Genomic DNA, 20,999 nt, shown 5'->3' with positions numbered 1-20,999 from the left:
CAATAATGACAGTAAGCTATGCTGTTTTAGGCTACCTGATGATTTTGGAGGATTTTTGGATTTTCAGTGCAGAGGTGGCACCGCTTAACATTTTTACTTTGTTTTTTTTCTTGAATTAAATTTGTTTTGATGTCGTTTTTTCCATGTTTGGAAGACCCGAGGGATCACTTTGAGCAGACGGTTTGATCACATTAACTGTCCGATGACTTCTGATCAGTATGCGCATCAGTACTCATCACTATAACTGTGATCACTATGGCAGGTGTCCACTTGACAACGATTCCAAATTCTGACAAAGCAGTTTATGGCACACAGATGCAATACATAGCCACAATTGGAGATATATCACCTCATCACAGTATATTTTGCAACTGTTTTTCCAAAATACAACAACATGTCTTAGTCTTCTCTTCAAAACAAATGCACGAGCTACCAGAGGATGAATGTTGAGCTTAGTGACACTGAAGTCATTCTTCCAGAAAACACTACCAGTTTTGTCTACAGGGGTGTGCAAAGTCAACGAAAAGCCAGAGCTCCATGTAGCTGCTTAAAGGGAGTGCTCTGGCAAAGCAATAGACTGTAAATCTGAGAACCGGCAGTACATGTGAATTTTTGAGCAGTCATTTTTTTATGAACTTTTTATGAACAAATGTCAATGCATTTATGCCAAATTTTATTGGCATAGGTGATAGATTGCTTTGTGAATTCCTTGTATTTGGTAATATTTCTGTCATAAAAAACTGTATGTCATATATGTGATAAATGTGAGCTGACAGGCTTTGCTGAATATGATCATTTTCATTCATAAATGGACCAGGGCCAAAGGGCGAGGCAAAAGTGATCTGGTAACTTACGTGAACGCCGCCTTGCCTTCCTCAATATCCTTGCTCTTGGCACCCGGGCCGGTCTTGCCACAGAAGTTCACAGCAATGCACATAAGGAGGCCACACTTGTTGAGGAAGTAGCATGTCACATCCACACCCACCAGTAGCAGGAAGAAGACCACTATCAGGATGCCTACAATGGCACCAGTTCCCAGGCCTGAGCCGCCACCCATCACATCTGAGTTGCAGGACAGCGAGGAGGAGAAAGAAAAGTAGGCAGAAAAGAGTGAACAGGAGGAGGACAGTAAACGGGAGAAAGGGTTGGACATACAGGAGTGAGAGGGGAAATAGAGAGAAAGACAGATGGTGGTAGAGATTGAAGGAGGGAATAAGTAAATGAGAAATTTAGAAAGAGAGAGTAAGAGAGAAAGAAATGTAACTTGTTGTGTTCTGTGTATGCAAAGTACAAGCAATTTACTGTTCTTTTCTTTGGAGAAAAATCATGCCAATGCAGCCAGAACAATGTCATCACCCTGCACAAACGTTAATATCATCTACTGACTCACACACAGTCACATTTCCAAAGATTAACAAACTCGTTTAAATCGGTGAATGAAGAACCAATGTACATTGTCAGCCATCTAGAGATTGCTTAAATAAGTACAACACAAAGACATAATAACATTACATAAGGCTAAACAAACCTGGCATGTCCATCATTACACATTTCTTTGTCTCAGGCTTACAAAGTCCATTCATCACAGGGTCACAAAATGTTTCGTGACATTTATGACTTCACAAATAACACTGACAACACAAATGTCATTCACATATGGAGATATGACGATACGCTTCTGAATTGTGTATCAGTAGCTATATCTTATTTGGTCAATTGTGCTTGGCCTGAAAGCCTGCGGATATCATCTGCAAAATATTTTTCAGTGCACAACAAAAGTGACCTGGTTGTTTATTATAATATTAATGCAAAAAAAAAAAATCTTCAAATTAAAAATCTTCAAATTCATCATTAATGCAAATGGTTAGCCTTTTCATAGTAAAATAATTTTTAATAACAGAAAATTTAATTGAAATGTCATAAATGTTCAACAAAACAAGTGAGCCATATAGGAATGTGTTATATAAAGGGATCTAATGCAGACACCACATCCAGAACAATGTTCATAGACTCATACGCATCAGTGATCCAATTTAAAAAAAATAACCCTCCTGGACAATGATGGAAGTCTATTACTATATGACCAATGCTCGATTTTCACTTACCTACCTGCAAATTATAAAGAAAACTAATATAATATAAAGTTTTCATTAAATCTTCATATTTTGTTTTTCACAATCTGGTTCATAACTGTCATACGATATTTAAGACAAAAAATTGGTTAAATCTAGCTCAGGTCTTCTATATTTGTCGACATGCAGACATCCAATTTAATTTTAAGGGCAACAATTAAAATGCAGGTTATTTTCTTTCCCAAATGATTTTCACACAAACAAAAAATGTTCCTTGAAACAAACAGGATGTGATAGGGATATCTACTACTCCACTGAACCCGTTTCCTTATTCTGGTTTCTAGGGATAATTTTGTGCTACCCCAACATGAAAAATGGCTGGCTTAAGGCATGATACAGCTTCCAGTCTTGTATGCAATCTGTGAGAGCATGTCAACAGAAATAGAAATCATTGTCTGGGTTTTGTAAGGTTAGGTCAACTCCACTAAAGTTCACAGATTTGTTCATAAATCTAGGGCAGTTCGGTTGGGACTTGTGAACATGAACAAGTCTACCAAAGCTAGAGAGAAGAGAATATGATGAGAAGGCCTCGCCACCAATAGACTCATGATGATGCCATCAAACGTCAACTCGTTAACATGGCTGAATAGCTGCTAAATTGATATTGGAGACATTGTGACAGCTTTCAGGGTCATTTTACAGGGTCAAATTAAAGGGCCATTTTTTACACTTGGTAATTTCCGAGTGAAATAATAGAAAACAGATCCAGTTAAGCTTTGGGAGAAACCTTGTTAAGTTCACAGACAGCGACTGACCAGTCTAAGTTTCCAAGAATATATTATGAGGTTGGAGTAACTCAAGTTGGAGGCACATAAAAGCTATGATACTTACCACAACCCAAATTTATGTCCCGCAATGACTCAAACATAAACGATTTATGCACTCATTTTCAGTGCTTAATAAACGGATATGGACCCCAGAAGTCAACACTTTCTGGTGGTGCCAAACTTTTCAGTGAAACATCCGAAGATGTGCCACAAAATAAATGCTACGAGACGTAAACTTGAATACCACTCAAAAGCATCTTTACTACATTGCCGCTTCCCCCAATCACAGGCACAAAATGAACACAGACATGCTAGCACACAATTAGATAACAAAATCCAGTGTAGGGAGTCATGCTAGATCATTGATAGATCAGTTGAATCACACCGATGGATTAAAAGAAACCCGCCCACCGGCAGGAATTAACCGCCTCAGCCAACAACCTACCTAAAACACTGCATGGTCCACTCTCAGCTTGCACGCAACCTTAAAGCCAACACAAACTTAGCTTTTGCACTGTGAGAACAAGGTTGCAGATGGCGAGTGAGCGCCCCCTATGGGATGCTGTTGTAGCCACATGTAAATGGGACGGTGCCCCCCTCTTTTCTTTTTTCTCCCCAGTTGTATACGGCCAATTACCCCACTCTTCCAAGCTGCCCTGGTCACTGCTCCACCTCTGCTGATCTGGGGAGGGCTGCAGACTACCACATGCTTCCTCTGATAACCGTTGAGTCGCCAGCTGCTTCTTTTCACCTGACAGTGAGGAGTTTCGTCAGGGGGACGAAGTGCATAGGAGGGTCACGCTACCCCCCCCCCACGAACAGGCGCCCTGGCCGACCAGAGGAGGCGCTAGTGCAGCGACCAGAACACATACCCACATCCGGCTTGTCACCCGCAGACATTGCCAATTTTGTCTGCAGGGATGCCCGACTAAGCTGGACGTAACACGGGGATTCAAACCAGAGATCCCCGTGTTGGTAGGCAACAGAATGGACCGCTACACTACCTGTATGCCCTCAAGGATGGTGCTGGTTTAATGGCAGAGCCTGTCCTTGTGCCCTCCCAGAAAGATTTTAATCAAGCTGCACCAGTTGCCCAAATTCCCTTTTTCAGTACAAAGCAAGGAAAAAAAGAAAAGAAAAAAAACCTGGCCTCTTACAAAGTAGACCACATATGTAGAACGCACTGGTATTCAAATATAATGTGGATCAAAATCAGAAGAAACAATCAAAAGCATTTGACAACATCATCTTGTAAGCGGTAGGAGTCATTGAGGTATGGCCTGGTGAGGGATCTGTGCTCTTCCAGAGTTCACACAGCACAGGTCTGCTAAAGATGCTGGACTTCCAATTGCTACACATCTTTCCACACTCAGGATTTCTTGATTTCAGGACCTGCGAACATCCATTTTCTATTTCAAGATAACTGAGTAAATAAAGAAATGAAAAATACAGGTGTCTTGAAAACAACATCAAATATTAATTTTAACTCGTGCATTGTGTCTTTCTTTGATCTGCAGAAACATTAATAAATGAATAATACACACCTCTGCGAGCACATCCAACAGAATGCACATGTGCGGGAGTGAATGTTGCTGTGATGAAGGGTATATTAGTTCTGTTAAGTCCTACTTCTAATATCCTCTCATTTCATGCTGTACCACACATCTCGCCAAACAGGAGACAACATGTTTAGCATACTCTATTTCTGTGGTAGACAATCCTTATTGTTGTGCACACACACACGTTGCCTTCCTAGGTATGTTATCTAATCACTACTACACAAATGATTACATCCTGTCAACATTTCATCAGCTGTCTTGTTCTCCAAAATGTGTGTACTAGCATGAATTGAGCCAGCAATTCTTGTTTTTTTTTGTTGTTTTTTTTCTGATGGATAGGAGCAAACTAGCCAGAGCATGTCACTTGATCGAAGGCTGTGTCGCCGTGCAGGAACGCAGTGATGCACAGAAAACCTCTTTTCCCTTAACCATTGTTTCATTTGCACCTGAACAGGTGTGGGAAATCTGGTGGTGTGTTTTCTGCATAAAAGGGGCTGTCTCAACCATGTGTTTCTCGAGAAAGGAGAGAGCATAAATTTAACATTAATTTCTAATTAAAACGACAGCATGTAAAACACACACATGCACGCACACACGCACGCACACACGCACACATATATAGTGTGGGTATACAGTCAGTATTTCCAGAAGACCATAGCAAACTAAAAGAGGTGTAATTCATGCAGTCATTTATAGCAATGTGAAATAAAATGAGACTATGAGAGGGTACAGAGTTAATTGTCTGCCTCAGTTGATTTGTTCTTTAACTCACAGCCACTTTGTGGCACCAGGATTAATTAAAATTCTTTGCAAAAATCACAGTACAGATTTGGTGGGGAAGATTACAAGCAAGACACACCTGCCAATGTAGAGAGGTGACTTTAGCTACTGTGGCTAACATTCGGACCACCATGACCGCAGGGCAGCGGAAAATAACCTATGACCTTTATGTGGCACAAGGTTGAAGAGTTTGTTTTTTTTTGGGGTGGGGGTTCCCCCTTTTTCTCCCCAATTGTATCCGGCCAATTACCCCACTCTTCTGAGCCATCCCGGTCGCTGCTCCACCCTCTCCAGGGGGGACTGTTGACTAACTACCGCATGCCTCCTCCGATTCTTGTGGAGTCGCCAGCCGCTTCTTTTCACCTGACAGTGAGGAGTTTCGCCAGGGGGACATAGCATGTATGGCAGGATCATGCTATTCCCCCCAGTTCCCCCTCCCCCCTGAACAGGCACACCGACCGACCAGAGGAGGCACTAGTGCAGTGACCAGGACACATACCAACATCCGGCTTCCCACCCGCAGACATGGCCAATTGTGTCTGTAGGGATGCCCGACCAAGCCAGAGGTAACATGGGGATTCAAACTGGCGATCCCCGTGTTGGTAGGCAATGGAATAGACCGCTACACTACCAAGACAAGAGTGTTTATGTCATCATCAATATTGCACCTTGTTTTTCCACACAATAATAATCTTATAACATAGACTTATTCCAGGAAGTTACTAAAGGTTGACCACATCCATCTTCTTTGTATCAAATCCTCCATCTATAAACTATTTGGATGGAGAAAGCTTTCCAGATGCACAAAAACAGCCCAATTCTGGCAATGAGGAAAGCCAAAGTGTTGCAACAACATGGACATTTTTTCTACTAGCAACGCTTTAAAAACAAGCAGCCGACTGATCTCTCATTACTGAAAATGTATGTTTTATTAATTCTCTCACACTTGACTCTTGATGACGATGCCTGTAGATAATTATACATCCCTTTTCATTATAGCGATGACTTTCCTCGACTCTTTTCCCTCTGTTGGACTCTACCATGTCGACTGTGAAACAGTTTCTGGCCACTTTTTTTCCCCGCTGATTTCTTTGTGTAAGGGTAAGAGTATTGGAGACAGGACAGTCCACAGAGAAAGACCCAAACATGAATATTGGGCTGACGAAACAACCAAAGTCCACCTCCATTATGAGGGGATAAAAAAAAAAAAACACAAACAAAACAATATCATTTTGACATTTTTGATAAAGTTCCCAACAAAATGACAGGCTAAAAATCAGCTTGGATATCCTGGCCATTGATAGTCAACAGAAATCTGTCCCAATATTTTAAGTATGTTGAGTTGCCAAAGCTTCTGAACGCGATTACTTCTTTCAAAGAAAAAGAAATACAATTTATATTCATACCTACAATGGTTACATGGAAATACAGATATGGACTTACAAAAATGTCACAAAGAATATAATATTTTCACAGTTGAAAATGAGAGAAACTTTTTTTTCTAAGTGTTTAACAGCTATAGCATTAGATTCTAGCATAGTTATGTTTCCGGTAAAAAGAAAACAACTGGACAAAATAACAGTTTAAATTAAAAAACAAAAAAAACAAAACAACATTTCTTTTTGAAGATCTCTCTGAAAAGATTATATACACTTTGTCACAAAACATGATTTGTTTCTCTAAGCGACCAACAAGGCAGTTACATAACAATCCCTTTTGATAATGTTCATTATGAGGACGAGAGCGAAGAGAATAAAGTTGGGATGTTCTCAATAAAATCAATGCCAAGACATGAAATTCCTCTGCAAATGTGCCCTTCTCGTTTTGTATGGGAGGACTATTAAACATTTCCAGCTTGTATCCAAAAACAGAAATTAGGCACGGCGTTTTTGCTAACACTTTACTCGTAGCGTACCGAACACAATCATAATGCTTGACAGAGAGCTTCAGAGCGGCTGCACAGCCCAGTCAGGGATACCGGATCATGCCTTTACCTCAGCGTTCACGCAAAGTTCATCCTGGCATTTGTGACGTAACAAAGGAAGGATTTCTCAGTTAACTAGGCCAACAATTACAGAATGAAAGAGCTCTTTGCAATTGCAATTTTAGACTCAGTTAGCCATTGTCAGACACATGGCCACTGTTATTCTCACTGCCCCTCTGAAGACCATATTAAGGCATTATGAATGTGTTGTCAACCATATCTGAAATAAAGTGCTAACAACCTTCTTTATGTTATCATTTTTTTCTTAACCAAAACTGTTCTCCGCTGTCCATTGTGTACAATAAACAAACCCTTTGGGAAAAAGGGCGTTCTGAGTGTATTCCTATACAACCTAAGAACAAAAGACAAATAAAATCAAAATCCCCAAAATTCATAATGATGCAAGCACTGAGCACCCTGTAATAACGTCATGAAACTGATGTCTTGACTGGTTTTACTTGATTCTCTGTTGACGTCTTTTGGTCTTGTGTGTGGCTGCACAAGAGGCAAAAGGCATAGAAGGCAAAGGAGTCTGGCCTGAGATTTCAAAGGGTCAGACTATCCTCTCTCTCCTCGTGCCTGACCGAGTTTATGAGAGCCAGAACACAGTCAGCATGGACAGCATAAGAGATGCCAGACTGCACGTCACAGACGAGCAGCCAAGGGTAGCTGAGGTCATGGACACACACACACACACACACGCACACACACATACACACACACACACACACACACACACACACACACAACACGAAAAAAATATGAATCAAAAAAAGAAAAAAAATCATGTGATTTTTATAAGCAAAAAGTGTGACAAAAACAAAACCAAAGCACAAGAAATAAAGAAACGTGTGTGTGTGTGTGTGAGAGAGAGAGAAAGAGAGAGAGAGAGAGAGAGAGAGAGAGAGAGAGAGAGAGAGAGAGAGAGAGAGAGAGAGAGAGAGAGAGAGACAGTGTCATGGTCCACAGATGCCCGAGAAAAATCACACGTGAGGGTAGAGAGAGGACACAGAGAGGAGGGAGGTGGGAGAGAAATAGGGAAAGAGGGAGAGAGAGAGAGAGATAGAAAAATAGGTCAGAAATACAGAAACATAAATTTGAAAGGTTATTAGTGACTGAATTAAGGAATAATAAAGGGAACCCATTAGAGGATCAAAGTAAAAGAAGTCACAGCATGTTAGTTGCACAGCAAGTGATGTATGGATCAAGCACAGGTGGAGGGTCCAAATAAAAGAGGGGGATGCAGCCGGGTTGAGGATATGACGACAAGAGACAAAACACAACACATTTATAAGCATCGTTTAGGTTAGGCCAGCAGCCAGTCGCACTTCAGATCAGATCAGGTCACAAAGCATCTGAGGAGACAAGGCCCTGGATGTCAGAGTACATCCTTGAGACTATGTTCGCTCTCGTTTGTCAAGCAGGGGGAATAGCCCATGCAAAACCAAATATCCAACACAGCAGTCGGTTACAAAGGCCAAGTCAGTACACCATGGATGAATGAATGATCTCATGTTATCAAAACTGCAAAAGTTGGTGGCATTTTGGTACTTTCCCTCCACTAGCAACCCTTTAGCTGGGGAGATCTGGATAGGTCGGAATTAAAAACCTTCACTGTTTGTTATTGTTGACTTTATTGTTCACATCAGGGATCTGAAATGTGCAAACAATTTGTTTTGGATGATAATTTGTCTCAATCACAAGAGCGCTGATGAATTTTCCTCCATCACGAGATGTTTCCTTACTTGCAATGACTCATATTGCTAGGCACTGTTATGTGAGCTGGTTTCTGTAAACTGGCGCCCTGCTGAACCTGAGGAGCACCACATTAAACAAGGCAGACAAGGCGAAAGTTTTGTTCATCCAAATAGGAAAGAAATTAACACACCAACACTGTGTTTTCCTTGGATTCCTGTAAAACAAAACACCCCAGGACATGAACAAATCGCCTGAGCCAGTATATTTAATTTTTGTTTTGTTTTGTTTTTCTGTTTGTTTGTTTTTTTAGTTTTGGAGCACAGTCTGAAATGTATTTTAGGAATGTGTTTTTTTCTACTAAAATCAAACAAAATATATATAAAAAAAATCCTACATCATTAGATTTTATTCCTATTTAAAAATGTTATTTTAGTGCTAATTTAGTGCACAAAGTCAGTCAGTCATTGCAAAAAGCAGCTGTTTTCAGCTAACTTTAGCAAAAACAGCCGTGAGACCCATTCAAATTCAGTGCAGATGTTGAAACTAAAAATACACTCCGCATCTCTCTTCGTTTCTCATAGTTAAAAAAAAAGAAAACAAAAAACAGCATTGCTGTGTTGGTTCTACAGTTTGGAAGTGCAGCTAAGAAATCCCCAAAAATGTAAAATAAAAATAAATGAGTGAATTAAAGGGGGAATGGGATGGAGCCCATGTGAACTTATTCTAGTGGTTTTAAGTGATCCAAACCTCCCACTGCTAATATGGCTGTTACCCCTTAAGTGCATGTGAAAATAACATGTTTTCCTTTGTGCCATGCACTGGCAGTTGCCTTTTAGGGTCTCCAGTCATGTCTTTACAGAATTAAATTCAGCCTGAGGTTCTGCCATGCAAGGGCTGCCTCCCCACCATTCATGGGCCACATGTGCAAGTGTGTGGCCTGATTGGGAAGTGGTTAAACATGACTCTGGAGGAGTACAAGAGAAGATGAGGAAGACGGGGGGGGGGCAGAAGATAGAAATCAAAATATAAGAGAGTGAGATGTTTCGCTAAAATGTTGAAACACCGGAAATGAAGAGAGGGTGACGGAGATCAAGAGAAAAAGGGGGGAGACAAAACAGGTCGAAAATGGGTAAAATACAGAATACCCAAATGACGAGGCCAGAGAGAAAGCCCATGAAACTGAAAGGGAGTGGGAGGGTGACAAGATAGAGCGAAAAAAGGGACAGAAAAAAAAAAAAGAGAGAACAAGGACTTTGCCCCACAGGCCTCAACGGTTTGTGAAAAAGAGATATGAAACAAATTTACTGCTTAAGTATTGCAGAGTGGGGAGGCAGCCTGAGTTAAAATGCAAAACGTTCACACACCAGAGCAACAGAGCGCAGGCTAACCGTGACCACCAGGGTATAGGGGTACAGGCTACAACTGTTTTGGGCCTGACAGATATCATTTCCATTTCCATTACTGTTGCATCCCAGCAAAGACACTGAGCTCTAGTGAGGTTCCTTTAAGGAGACCAAATAAGCATGATGCGGTGTGAGATCTGCTGCAGTGGGGTATCAAAGAGGACTAAACGCTAGTCCGCACCTACATTTTCAACACTTCTACAGGCAATTGTTATGCTGCTTTCATTCAATGTTCTCATCACCCCGAACACTACACGCCACAATGAGTTTCTGTTTCTTCAGAATCAGGACTTTCATGTGAGAGTCTGGCACCTGCATTTGCTTAACTGACTCGAAAAACATCTCAGAGTGTATTTTAGCATCTCTTCCCACTCAAGGTCGTATTTGACTGTTTACCCCTTACGGAGGGATAAGCCGCTATTTTCTCCTTGCGTGAATCTAGAATGAATAACGATAATTCATCTCAGTCTGTCATGGCGAGGTCTTCAAGAATTGTGTCTAAACTACCCTCTGGGTCACGGTGGCAGCCCCGCGGTGTTGTGGCTGGTGTGTGTGGATACCAGGGGTGGAACCACAGGGATAGTACCTGGAACGGTGGTTGGTTCTGTGGCAGTTTTGAAGGAAATCATGCTGGGCTTGGACTTGCCCTGCTGGTTCTCGGCCACAACGTACAACTCATACTCTGTATTCCAGTCCAGGCCGTTCAGCAAAACATGCTCACTACCGTGGGGAACACGGATCTCTGGTTTCCAGTCAGACACATGCTTCTGAAAAAGGAATGTGGAAGGAAAGGGACACAAAACATTGATACCTCACATAAATTCTGCTTATAATGGAAGGTCAGGGAATTATGTTCTCTCCCACTTCTCAAACAATCCTCTTGCTAAAAGATATATATAGGCTCATTTTGGCTTGGATAATGAGACAATGTTAGTTGTAAAAATAATTTGCAGCATATTTTGAAGAAACCAAAAATAGCAATGTGATGCCAAGTTACTTCAGTACACATTATACTCACAGCCTTGTATCTGACTAAGTAATGTGTAATGGGGGAGCCCCCATCATCCTGCTTGATCCAGTTGACTTTGAGAGAGTTGCCCCTGTTCTCCATCTTGGCCTCTAGCTTGGGGGCACTGGGTTCCCCTAAATGACACATACCAGGAAATGAAAGAATAAAGCACTAGACTAGAATAATGGCCAGTCAATTACTACTAGCTTTCCAATAGTTGCTGAAGACCCCCTATTTAACCTACCTCTACCCATTCTTTACAATAACACCAAGTGGTGTGTGCATCTGTGTGTTAGTATGTGTGTGTTTATAAAGCATACAGACATTGTCATTTAGGCCACAGAGGACTTTCTAGCATAACATTTTCCATTGTTGGCTCAAGGACGGTTTCTGATTGAATGAAAGGCCAGCTTGGTTGCCTTGGAGTCAGTGTACAGCAATGTGGAAAGCTGATATTCTCCTTGAGTTGTCTCTCGTTATCTGGACGGTCCTCCACAGTAATGAAAGGGATCCAGGATAATGAGCCTGCACACCTCAAATGGACATGTTTCTCTATTACATTTAATAACATCAGAATAGCCTGGTGGGAAAGAGGGTCAATATGTCACACTGTTGTGTGAGCAAGAAACTGTGTGTGCATGTGTGTGTGCATGTGTGCGTGTGTGTGTATTAGTAATGATATTTGACCTTGAATACACTATTGGGCTCTTCTTAGACACAGAAGAGACAGCAGGAGACTAATTATCTTATTTATTGTGTACACACCAGTTACACACGGTTAGAAATGATTACAATATTAAAAAAGATTGAACAAGCATGGTCTGGCCTGTGTCTTTCACTAGCAATGTCAAATTTATAAACTAAAAGCAGGCATCGGGTTTCAAATGATTGCTTGAAATGCTGATTTGCCTGGTTTCCAGCATGAGATTAAAGGCTATTTGTTGTTTCATTTGAAAGTCTAATATTGGCAACATGCAACACATGTACAAGATCTAAGCTTAGTGACATCTGACTCATTGAATCCTTCTTTTAACAGTCGTCGATGGAGTTCTTCAAAAGCAAGCCTGGAGTTTTTCAACTTCGGATCAGCAGAGAACTGTGCATTCATGCATAATCAACGAGTTCCAATTAGACTTCTCTAATTTAGCTGATTTTTTTTTTTGCTTTATACAACAGCTTGGTCACATACTCTTGTTTGTTGGGGATTATAAAATGCTCACTGGAGAAGGTAGCAATGACAAAGAGTAACGTCACCTAATTTAATATGTGGCTCGATATTTGGGCGATGCCATAATGGCTTGCGTTGTCCCACCAGTTGTCCCTTGCATAAAGCTTGTTTGCTGTGGTCTCTTTAGGGTCAGGAGGGCTGACATCCATTTACTTCCAGTTCAACTATACAACAACTATGAACAACTTTGGCAGTTTTTAGACCGAATGTAAAGGCTAGCTACCTAGCTAATATTACACTTGGGTTACCAGTTTGTTTTGCTTACTTGTCACATGGTAAGTCCTTGTGGTATAGTGTTGCAAATTACCAGTGTTCACAGTGCACTGATGCATAGCAAGGCTATATGGTCTCCAGATTTATCTGTTTGTAATCTAGACATTTGGGGATATAAACTCCAGATTTTCTGACAGTTAAATACAAGTTCCATAATTCATATAATTTATTATATATGATATTAATATATAATTTATAACTGAGATTTCAGCATTATTGCTAGTAATATATGCACAGCATTCAGTGGCAATCACCTTACATGAACCACCCTGTGAGGCTAACAAGCTCCAACGCCATTCTATTTTCAGTTGCTACGCGTCCAACATCATCTAAGCGTGTCGCCGTGGCCGTGACGGCAGCTGTAGAGATGTTCATGTGACGTTCTAACACAGCAGAGTGACTTGATCTCTCCCTGAGCTGCGTATATACCATACAAGGAAACAGCTATAACCCTGATCACCACAAATGACATAGATCTTTTCAGGCAATACAGGTGTTGCTATGAATGTTATCTTTACTATCTTATTATAACGAGTAGTGTCTGTGGTAATTTAATAATAAACATAATCCCAGTGTGTGTCGGCCCTCAGATGGCCTGGTGGCCCTTCCAGGGTGTCTCCTCGCCTGCTGCCCAGTGACTGCTGGGATAGGCTCCAGCACCCCTGCGACCCTGAGAGCAGTATGAGCAGTTTGGATAATGGATGGATTAATATATAATTGATAATAATAATAATAAAAACAATATATTAATTTAATTTAGTATATTTATATACTATTATCACTTGTTGCAAGCCAATTTGTAGTATAATTTAGTACAAAAATGGTCGATATTGCCACTATTACAATTCCTTTAAATTGTGTTTGATATGACATAACCTGACGCAGCATAATTACCTTCAATGAGAAATCAAAGTTGCTTTGCCGTCGATTTATTATGTTCCCATGGAGGAAGATGCTTATTTGCATTATAGGATGGGAATAGTTTTGTACTAACTATGATCAGACAGGCTACAAGCAAAGATATTGCTTGCAAAATACTTTTTTTCACAAAGTGAATAACTCCTAATAATGAATATACTTAAAATTTCCAATGATGTATGATTGTTAGTGAGCTGTTGTATAAGCACACAAAAACCCCTTGCATTTCAATGCATCTCAAATCTTTAAATGTGTGATCAGCTTGAAGTGCATTTAAAAATGAAGAAATCAATACTGATTGGAATAATACATTTCCAGTCCAGTATGCTTTCTATATATAATTTTTTTTGCCCTTAATGAACAACACTTCAGATGTAAATTTCAGTGATTGCTGTAGTAGTATGCATGAAGGCACTCATTCCTGGTCTTAGGAGGTGATCCGATAACAGTCTGTTAAAAATGCATTCCACTCGTTTTTCTTGGGATATGCATGGCAGCGGCTGGAATTGAACCAGAGAGTTAGTGGTAGGAAGTACAGGAAAATGGCGGCATGTTGAGTGTTATGCAGTGTGGTTGTACATGGCCATAATTTGCAGTTAGGTGACGTTATCCTGAAGCTAAAATGGAGAAAAAGCTGTTAGGATTGTACAAGAGTTGTTAAACACATGCTCTATCATACAAACACCTCGGTTATTCAATTAATGATTCTCACATTTGAGACATCAGGGTCCAGATTTTCATCTGATGAAACAATAACTGATGAAAATTCAGGAAAAAAAAGATGTTTGTACTTATCTATACATGCATTTATTTAAAACATTCCTATCACCTTTAAACGATTTATAGTTTTGGTCTGTTTATAAAAGGAAATGGAGGATCTTGTATAATCTATGATATGTGTATATGGAGTATACAATTATACAAGTTTGCATCGCCTATGAACCAAAGTACTGCGCTGTTTATTGGTAGATGAAAACCAGTTTGTCTGCCCAATTGAAGATCATCAAATGTGTATTGTCACAACAGATGAATCAAACGACTCCAATTGTTGTCGACCCGTGAATAACACCAGAGGCACTGAGCAGACAAGACACTACAGGACAGACATGCAGACAGACAAGACCTTTTTCTCAGGAGAGACAGTTAAAGAAGAGGTAGGATGGGCCAAGACAAAGGATGTGAACTTGGATGCATGCAATAATGCAGAGAGGTGAGGTTTGGTTAGTCCATTTGTTAAAAAGACATTCGGTGGTATAATAATTTGATGTGGAAATTAAGGGAAATGGCTCCGTGGGTAATTGAAATTTGTTTGTGATGTGGAGCTTTATAAAACAGCACCGCTTTGCCTCCGCTAGTATGATGTTTGAATGCGATAGAATGCGATAGAGAGATCAATAACTAAAAAGTACATAAAATAAATACATTTTTCACATAAGATAAGCACATGCTACTGGTGCTTACCGCCCCTAATGGGTTAATTTAGATGTAATTCATTTGTTATTCTCCTTAAGGTAAAATCTTTTCTGCAGGAGACAACGAAAAGGCACTAGGAGGAAAAGTCCCGCATTATTTCTTTGTGACTGAGATGGAAATAAATGGTAATCAACCCCTAGGGGGGCAGGGGAGGCAAAATAGAGGCATCCTAATATGAAAGGCCGGAGAACATGGAGTTCATGAGCACAGGTTGACTCGAATTACGGAAAACCCTACAGATGGATGAAAAATGGAGAGAAAAAAAGGCTCTACAGTTCTAATGTCAATGTTTCATCATCAATAAGCCTAAATTGAAAATGTTTCTGAATAACTAATATTGATCTTGCGATCTCAAACTGAACAAAAAAATTACCTTCTGTTCACCAGCGAAGACGACATCATCAGCACCATGCAAGAGCCACGTGACAAGTCATATAATATGCACGCACATGATTGGTTGGAAAGAAAGAGGAGTCGGGTGAGGGCGGTGGGGGAGGGTCACATGAAAAATACAAAACATTTTTGAAATGATGTAAACATGGGTAATAAACAAAAAACCAGGATGTTAATGACATAATGGAACAAAACAGGAACACAAACAACAAAAAGAAATACATGAGTTGCTAAACAGTTTTTACACATTGAATACACATAGAAACAGAAAATATGACGCATTTGCAGGCATTTACGTTTGGTTGCTGCGGACATTTTAGAAATGGCCGATCCATTTTTCCAAACATATTACAACCAAAGATTCCATGCCCAGAATTGCCTCATGCATCCAGCTAAAATAACTGAACAGTTTTTCCTCTGACCGGTATTCAATGAACAAAACTAAATGAAAAGTAATTTCGGTTCACATGCAAACTTCAACGCCCAACCAAGGGTTGAACCAAAGCTCACTTTAACAAAAAATGTCTCTGATCACATTATTTTTGTGCACTTGCCATATATTTAACATAACTTGTACAGTTTAAAGTGCGTTAAAGTCTCTATCATTCTTTAGGAATCGTTGTATTGTGCAAAATCCTGGATTGGAGCTTTAACAATGAGATGTATCTATGACCCATGCCAGCTTTGAGAAAACTGTGGGGCCGAGAGAACAACAGAGGAAAGTCTGCATCATTGCCAACATCAATCAAGCCAACTAAGCAGAACAGTATGAAGACATGAAGTGTCTGCATCACATGGAGGCTTTGGACAAACAGCATTTATGACACTGACTCTGCATGATACACTTGCAGAAATGTGTATTATAGATGCAAGAACACAGAGCTTTATGAAATTGTGAATGGCCAATACAGAAGCAGGCTTATATTAGAAGCAGGCTTATATCTGAGAAATATTCATAAAGGTAATTGAGTAAGAGGGAAACTAATTCTGAACACAACAGTGCCGTGAAACCCTCCGATACATTTCAAACACAAATAAGATGTGTGACAATACTTACTGCAACGACCACGTACCGAACAGGTTACACATTTGTTAAACACAAAGTTAGCAAAATATTATGTCGATTTGACAAGTCTAGAGATAAATTCTATTACTCTATGGTTATTGTGATTATTCAAAAAAACCAACAACACAGATGCAAACATTTAAATATATGCAAAGCAGACTGATACATGCAATCATCTGCATATCCGCATATATTTAGGAGAACCCAGTATTAAGCTTAAAGCTGCCTTCTGACACTTGAGGGAGAAAGGAATTGTTCTTTCAGAGAGAAAAAAAAACACAAAAAAACATGTTTGAAAGTCACAGTGTTGCAGTCAAAACGGGACAAATTAAAATATCACAGCCTTTGCTGCATACTAACTGCTTTTTGATTAAAATGGAAGTCATAAACCTGTCTATCATTTTCTTACTACCTCTCTTCAAGGACAATCTCTGTTACACAAAACATAACTTGGAACTTTTATTTATAAAATTTGGTTCTTGTTTGTGGGAGATAAAATTTGGCAACTTTTGCTTTTTTTTTCTTCCTTTAAACAATGAAATATATAAAAGTCATATTATATTTTGTATCATAAAGAAGCTAGGCAAGCACAAATTTTTGCAGCTATGGCTACAATATTGGTGGTAAAAAGCTCGAGTTACAGCTAGCTTTCTTTTTTGTCAATCCTCGATAACTCACAATGTAAACTAACACTAGATGACCAAAACCATAGGAGAACCTTAAAAAAAGGCTAGCTCTATATTTGCATCATTTCCCTATAACAAGTAACACACAAGCCTGGCGTTAACATGTGTTTTGTGTTTACATTATGTCCAGATATGATTAGCAGGCTTGTGTCTTCACAATACATATCCAACTGTAGTTATCCTTTCCATACCAAAACACCAACTGACACATACATAACTTCATCTCATAATATTTTCATCCTTAACAAGTGACAACGGAAACCTCATCTCATCTTGTTCATTTCTACAGGTACCCTGGAAATGATAGTGGTTGAAAACTTCATTTCCATTTCTGCACTATATTTATTTGAACAGGACATGCGCCAGTCACTACATGTGCAGTCACCTGGTTGCTAATGTGGTCACACGATTCTCTGATCACATCTGCAAGTGGTTTAGGTGACCAGCTCTTTATTTGTTTAAGGTGCATGTTGTGCCAAATCATATATAAGCTTGGCTCTGTGCCTTCAGTATGGCTTAGCGAAGCTGCTAGCATTTCAGCTTCATAAATGTTGCCGGAATGGGAGCAGAAATATTCACCTGAATCTTAAATAATTCTCAGACCAGTATACGGGGCATAAGAAGTTAATCGTTTTCCCCAATAGTTCAGATATTAAGCGCACATTGGTTTAATCCAGCCCCAGTTGTGCAGACAGGTAGCCATGTTTCTCACTAGCAGGCCAAAGAACTGTGGGGGGGTTCCAGGAGGGATCATACTGAGCTGTAGCTTGTGAGATACTTCGCCACAGAAAATTTATTCTCTTCCACACTTTTGATATCACTAGAAGCTTAAAATTTATAGATAACGATAATACAGGCTAGAATCAATTCCAGCACTAACATCATAATTGTGCTTCCAGTTGCAATATCAATGCAAATAGGAATTCTGGCCATTGATTTTAACTAAAGCACAATTTTGGTAAACTGCTTATGGTAAAAAATTGCAATAGTCACCTATATCTGGATCAATAAAACAATGCCATTTTCTCTCGGGTTATATTTTGCTCTACTCCATGAAAGTGGATCACTCATCAGATGAGGTTTTGTAACAGCAGTCAAACCAAACCAGAGTGGCTGTTCTCCTCTCGAGGATGAAACAATGTATTTACATAAAAAAAACTTGCGGAACACTGATTTAAAATACGGACATTTTAGATGCCATCTGTTTTCATTACCATTTCTCTCATGTCACTGTCAAGCTGTGAAGTGCAAATTGTCCTTGTTAGCTCTTTGATTTTTAAGAACTTTCTTTACCTTGACTGTCTGTGGGGACAGTCTAAATTTTTAAGATGGGGCAAAGTGCACTGTCAAGACAATTCACAGATCACGGTTCAGCTTAACTCATTCACAGGCTGGCCATAATGTGGAATTAGGCTTTTTTTTTTGAAGGGAATATAGCTAAAACACATTTAAAAGTGTATGAACCTCTGCTTTTTGAGGAACAGCTAACTCCTATGTGGATGCCAGGCAGAAGTTTGTAGGGACAGGTGAGGGACTAGCTAGTCTTCTTTGGTGTGGCAGGCAGAGGCGACACACTAACAAGGCTGGGTTCGGTTATTAGTAGGGTGGAAGCTCTCTTGTTTGTGAAATTCACACAGCGTGCATCAAAGATAAATATCAGACTGGCTTGACATGCATGACTTGAGAGCAGGTTTCAAATTCATTCCATATTAAGCACACCAGAATCAGGGAAGCATTAAAGGGAAATTCACTGATTTTCAAACTTATCGCTGTCTATCTGCAACAGGGATAGCACATTTATGAACACCTGTAGTTGTTCCTGATTGTTTCTGCATCTTTGGAGCGGCAGTGAATTTGAGTTTTTCCATCCGCCAACCAATGTCATGATACACCAACTAATGTCATGTTTGCGACTGCAGGAGTAAGTACCTTTCAGACTCTTCTAAGAAATCTCATGTATACATTTATTTGCCGGCTCAATGACTCTGATAATGTAATCATCAAGAGTTTAACTAACATAAGATTCAGTGCCACACTACCAATCCTGGCAGCGGGACCACTGGTATAGCTGCCTTCTTATAAGGCACTGATTTGTTCCATTTATGTTATTTTATTGTGTTTACTCTGTGTATTGTATGGGGTTTGTCTTTTACCTATTTGTCTTTGTCTGTTATGGACCCTGAGTCTGCAATAAAGTTTTGAATTGAATACGTCACTTGGCGGCCAGAAAAGCTACAGCCTAGCAGGGTTTCTGATACTCTGATCAGCTCTTCCTCCTTCTCTCAGCTAAGCTATGTTTCGGATGGTAGAAATGATGTCCTACAACAACAGCGAAGATTTTATGGACGACCACACAGAAGCTAGTGTGCAGCAATGCATTCTGGTGCGTGTAGACGCTGGTGGAAAGACTGAGCAGGACAACAAAGGACAACAACAAGTTCTCTGTTAAATTGTATGCAGTGAGGACTTCATTGCTTCGGTCAACTGCATTACTCATCAGTACTGATTGCACATACGCAAAACCATCGGTGAAATTTCCCTTTAATGCTAGCATTTTAGTTTGGACATTTTTATTTCTGAGTATGCACACTGCATAAGTAACATTTTTCACACTTTAGTCACTCCGTGAGAGGAGCAGCCTTATTATCCTTGGCTAATGTTAGTGCAATGATATTCTGTAACGAATCGAGCCAGTCTGCAAAGTCAGCAACTTACTTACAAGCTCGTGTCGTTGTTTATCCCTTCACCAACAGAAACTTAGTCGCTGAGAAGATCAGCAACTCTCTTCTGCACTACATCTGATTTCTATGAGCAATGCCACTGATTGTGTAGAGATCGATCGGTGTGAGGCCAAGCAGGTAAGGCGGGGTAGTTGTTGGGGTAAGGGTAGGGGCGGGGTAGTTGTTGGGGTAAGGGTGGGGGCGGGGCAGAGACACTGCACACTACTGAACTGGCATACTCACTAAGGGCGATACTGGTTGGAGGGATGGGGGTTGGTGTCTCTGATGAAACTGAAAGACGGCAAAAACATGGTGAGATTGAGTTGACCCCAAAGGAGATCCTCTAACTGGTGGTCCAGCTGAGACTTTACCATCCTGGTAATGATGAATTCCTTCACTGTATAATAAGTCTACCAAATATCAACGTCCACCCTCACAGCAACACTACAAGTGTGCGAGGCAGAAATATTGCACCTTAAAATATGGATAATAATCCAAAATTAACTCAAAAAATGTTTGAAATCCCACTGAGATCCTACTGGTCAAATTAACAATTTCTAAATTTTTCTGTGGGAAAAATCTTCCCCATTTTCAGTGCATATGTATGAATACGAGGTTTTATGAGTCTGTGTTAACTCAGAGAGTGGGTACCAAATCTATTTTAAAGGAAAAAAAACCTTCTTTTTTTTTTAAGAAATAATGATTTTAAAAGGGGTCATTGGCTGTTTTATTTTACATAAGCCACACAAAATCTTATAGGCTATAATATAAATCTATGTACTATAAGAGGATTGGCGTATTTAAATGATGAGTATCAGATTCACTCCTTGATTATATTAACATTAGCACCTTTGCATATGACCTAATTTCTACACTAACAAGTAGTACAGCTAATACTGCTATTTAATAA

The 20,999-nt window shown here is 39.9% G+C and overlaps 1 protein-coding gene across 1 annotated transcript in view; it reads right to left on the bottom strand.

The window, feature by feature from the left end:
- ncam1a (neural cell adhesion molecule 1a) overlaps positions 1-20,999 on the bottom strand; it is a 254,850-nt gene that overhangs the window by 16,064 nt on the left and 217,787 nt on the right. Inside the window, exons 17-19 of the mRNA XM_056285536.1 lie at positions 11,342-11,466; positions 10,910-11,087; positions 855-1,062 (exon numbers count right to left, since the gene is read on the bottom strand). Of these exons, the coding sequence (XP_056141511.1) occupies positions 855-1,062; positions 10,910-11,087; positions 11,342-11,466 (511 nt within the window). The remainder of the gene's footprint in view (positions 1-854; positions 1,063-10,909; positions 11,088-11,341; positions 11,467-20,999) is intronic.

Source organism: Lampris incognitus, chromosome 8, assembly GCF_029633865.1.
Source record: "Lampris incognitus isolate fLamInc1 chromosome 8, fLamInc1.hap2, whole genome shotgun sequence".
Taxonomy (NCBI): Eukaryota; Metazoa; Chordata; class Actinopteri; order Lampriformes; family Lampridae; genus Lampris; species Lampris incognitus.
The sequence above is the reverse complement of the archived record's forward strand: the minus strand, read 5'-3'. Positions and strand labels throughout refer to the sequence as shown.